The 3,055-nt window shown below is 38.6% G+C and overlaps 2 protein-coding genes across 4 annotated transcripts in view; both read right to left on the bottom strand.

Annotated features, from left to right (window-relative positions):
• The window catches only part of LOC104720535, a 1,056-nt gene extending 458 nt beyond the window's left edge, over positions 1 to 598 (bottom strand). Inside the window, exon 1 of the mRNA XM_019230777.1 lies at positions 9 to 598. Within this exon, the coding sequence (XP_019086322.1) occupies positions 9 to 509 (501 nt within the window). The 5' untranslated portion in view covers positions 510 to 598. The remainder of the gene's footprint in view (positions 1 to 8) is intronic.
• Positions 983 to 3,055, bottom strand: part of LOC104719418 (E3 ubiquitin-protein ligase RGLG1) — a 3,659-nt gene continuing 1,586 nt past the window's right edge. For all 3 annotated transcript variants that reach the window (XM_010437346.1, XM_010437348.1, XM_010437347.1), the window contains exons 3-11: positions 2,936 to 3,020; positions 2,711 to 2,851; positions 2,473 to 2,586; positions 2,272 to 2,369; positions 2,105 to 2,184; positions 1,901 to 2,006; positions 1,691 to 1,818; positions 1,460 to 1,601; positions 983 to 1,353 (exon numbers count right to left, since the gene is read on the bottom strand). In XM_010437346.1, coding sequence (XP_010435648.1) covers positions 1,216 to 1,353; positions 1,460 to 1,601; positions 1,691 to 1,818; positions 1,901 to 2,006; positions 2,105 to 2,184; positions 2,272 to 2,369; positions 2,473 to 2,586; positions 2,711 to 2,851; positions 2,936 to 3,020 — 1,032 coding nt within the window. In that variant the 3' untranslated portion in view covers positions 983 to 1,215. The remainder of the gene's footprint in view (positions 1,354 to 1,459; positions 1,602 to 1,690; positions 1,819 to 1,900; positions 2,007 to 2,104; positions 2,185 to 2,271; positions 2,370 to 2,472; positions 2,587 to 2,710; positions 2,852 to 2,935; positions 3,021 to 3,055) is intronic.

Genomic DNA, 3,055 nt, shown 5'->3' with positions numbered 1-3,055 from the left:
TGTTGTAGATATTGAACACCGACAGAACACAAAACAGCGTCGAAATACTTGTCTTCGAACTGGAATATCTGATCTTCGTTAAGATCCTTGAGGAAGAAGTAATCGAGCCTAGGGTTTCTTGCAAGCTCCTGCGCGTTAAGACCATGCCCCACCACTTTCTCGTACTTGACTTCTTCTGGAAGGTGGCTGACCCATGAGCTCATCAAGTCCAGTACAATCGAACCGGGTCTCAACCGGTTTCGGTACAGTTCGGTTAAGGAGGATATGAACCCGTCGTCCACGTGGTTCACGAACCGTGGGTACGAATAGAATTCACGGTCAGGATCGGCGTTTAGTTTGGTCCGAGCTTCGTTGTTGAGCACTAACCTTTGGATCTTACCGGCCGAGGATGATGGTCGAGGATCGGTTTTATCGGTTTGGTTCGACATGTTACTGATTCTTCTTGGTCGAACGATTCTGGATTTAGATTGAATGGGAGATTGCTGGAGGTTGAGTCGAAGAGAATCCATAAAAAAAAAAAAAAGGTTCTCGAATTAAAAGAATAAAATAAACTTTCGATTTATCAAACTTCGCAGAAGATAAGAATCGTTTTATTAGAAAAAAAAAAAAAAAAAAAAAAAAAAAAAAAAAAAAAAAAAAAAAAAAAAGTGACAAACTTTTTATTTTATTTTTTAGTTTAAATCGAACGGATAATTGATGAGTGGGTGACTGGTGAGTATTTCTGCTAGCTTATTCCCTTCAAATTATTTTGTAAATTTGCTTTTGAGCCCAATTTAAATGCCCAATGGGCTTCTATTAGGCAATTTTCCTATCCATATATTTTTTTTTTGTCTGTAAAGAAAAACAAGCGCCATCTTTCTGCATTTGGTGATTTTTCGATGCGTCATTTTTCTTATTGTTTCCTCGTTCTATGATTTACTCTAGTAGCACTACGCTTACTCTTGATTCATCATGGTCCAGAGTCCTAATTGGTTCAGTCGAATATTGAAAATTTCCAAGAATGCCCACATAGAGAATAGAGATAGATACATAATTCTTACAATCGAATCAATGAAACTTAAAGAAGTCAAAAAAGAAATTGTAAGAACAAAACAAAGTTTAGGAATTTAATCAAAGAACAAAAGAACACTATTTTTTTTTCCAATTCCTTTTTACAAAAAGATCTCAAGTCTCTGGGAGAAATGGTTCTGGACGGTCTATGGTAATGGTGTCTTGTTAGTAGAGCTTAATTCTGGTCTGGATCGGCGCACGACAAATCGGACACACTTTAAGATCTGGTCCGCATTCACAACAAGTCTGATGCCCACAACCAAACGCCATGTTTTTCGGGTTGCTCAGACATATCGGACATAGCTGTTCAAACGGCAAAATCAACCAACAAATTTTGTAAGTTCCAAACACTGTATTTTCTTTCTTTCACGTAACATTCCAGACAGATTTCAAGTTTGTACTAAGTTACCTGGCTATCGTCTGCACCAGTGCTAATTGGATAAGTAGGTACACTCGGTTCAAAACTCGGTATCCGGGTATTATAGATCGATGATCCACTCTGCACCGGTGGCGGAAGTGGGATTCTCTCTGGGATACTCCCATTTCTTCCCCTGCAAAATGTAAGAAATGTAAGGGTCAAGAGATACTTGAGACTTTATATGCAGCTAAACCTAAGTAGAGTTTTAATTTGAGTCCTTACCCTAAAAGGTTAAGCTCTATGGTTGCTTTGTACTGTGGAGGAATCTCCATGAGAGCAGAGAGCGCGAATTCTGTCTCCTTCCGAGACTGCTCTTTGTTCTTCGACATGATCTCTGTGAAGTTCACAAACTAGAAACAGAGCAACATCTCAGAAAAAATGTTTCAAAACTGAAGCAAACTCTAATGTCATGATATGAAAAAGAAGCTTTACTTGAAAGTTATCAAAGGCTCGGGCAGGTATGTTGTCATCAAATTCCTGCATCATGTCCCATGGTCCGTCTCCAACCCCGACTAAGACTATTGACAAAGGAAGCGTACTGTAATAGAATAGAGAGAATGAAACTGATCACATAACACAAAGAAAAGAACTTTACAAATGGAAGAAACACAGTCAAAAGATTCAAATTATTCGCACCTTGCTTTCACAATTGCGTCAACTGTCTTCTGTTCTTGCGGACTTAGCTTCCCGTGTTCAGTATCGACACTTCTTGTAACCTGAAACGACAAATTGAGTCTCCAATATGATATCCATAGACACAGAATCAGAAGATCATACCACAACACAAAATATTAACCAAGTACCTGGCCATCAGCTATAATCACCAGCACATGATATTGGCCTCTACTTTGCTCAACCACTGTCATTGCCATTTCAATGATTGGGGCAAAAGAGGTTGGTCCTGTGAAACACAACATCCAATGGAAACAAAAGAAGAACCACGATTTAAGTACTTAAAGGAGATATAGATAATGCAAGATGCAGGGCAAAGGAAGATAATAAACCTGCGAGCTTAAGCTGAGGCACGATTTCTCTATACCGAGCCAATACTTCCTCAAATCCATTACAGAATCTACCCTCTGGATAGAAACTAAACACGTCTTGATCATGAGTTGATGCTGCAAAGAGGTGAAAGCAAATCTTGATTAGCTGATTGATATATATATATATATATATATATATATATATTATTCTGAGAGAAATCGAGAGACGTAAAAAAAAAAAGAGAAGAAGAGAGGTTACCGTCTCCAAAACCATAACAAGGAATTAAGTTATCTTCGTCAAAGGCGGCTAAGGTTCGGCCAACGATAGTGATGGCTTGTTCGTATGGATTGGGGGTATTGCTTAAGTGATGCAAGTTTTTCTTATTGAAAGAGTTGGCCCCTGCAAGAAAATTACCAATTAGCTAGTAGGTTTCTCATAGTCACAGGGGAACTCTGACCTTAGAATGAAGATATTGTAACAAACCTGTCCATTCATTGCTCTTGGTAAAATCAATACCAACGATTAGATTAGAAGATTCAAGACCTGCGCGCCCTAGAGCCTCAGACACCTATTAAAACAATTCAGAGATTTCAGTCTCACATA

Source organism: Camelina sativa, chromosome 10 (assembly GCF_000633955.1).
Source record: "Camelina sativa cultivar DH55 chromosome 10, Cs, whole genome shotgun sequence".
NCBI lineage: Eukaryota > Viridiplantae > Streptophyta > Magnoliopsida > Brassicales > Brassicaceae > Camelina > Camelina sativa.
This window is presented reverse-complemented; position numbering and strand designations above follow the sequence as displayed.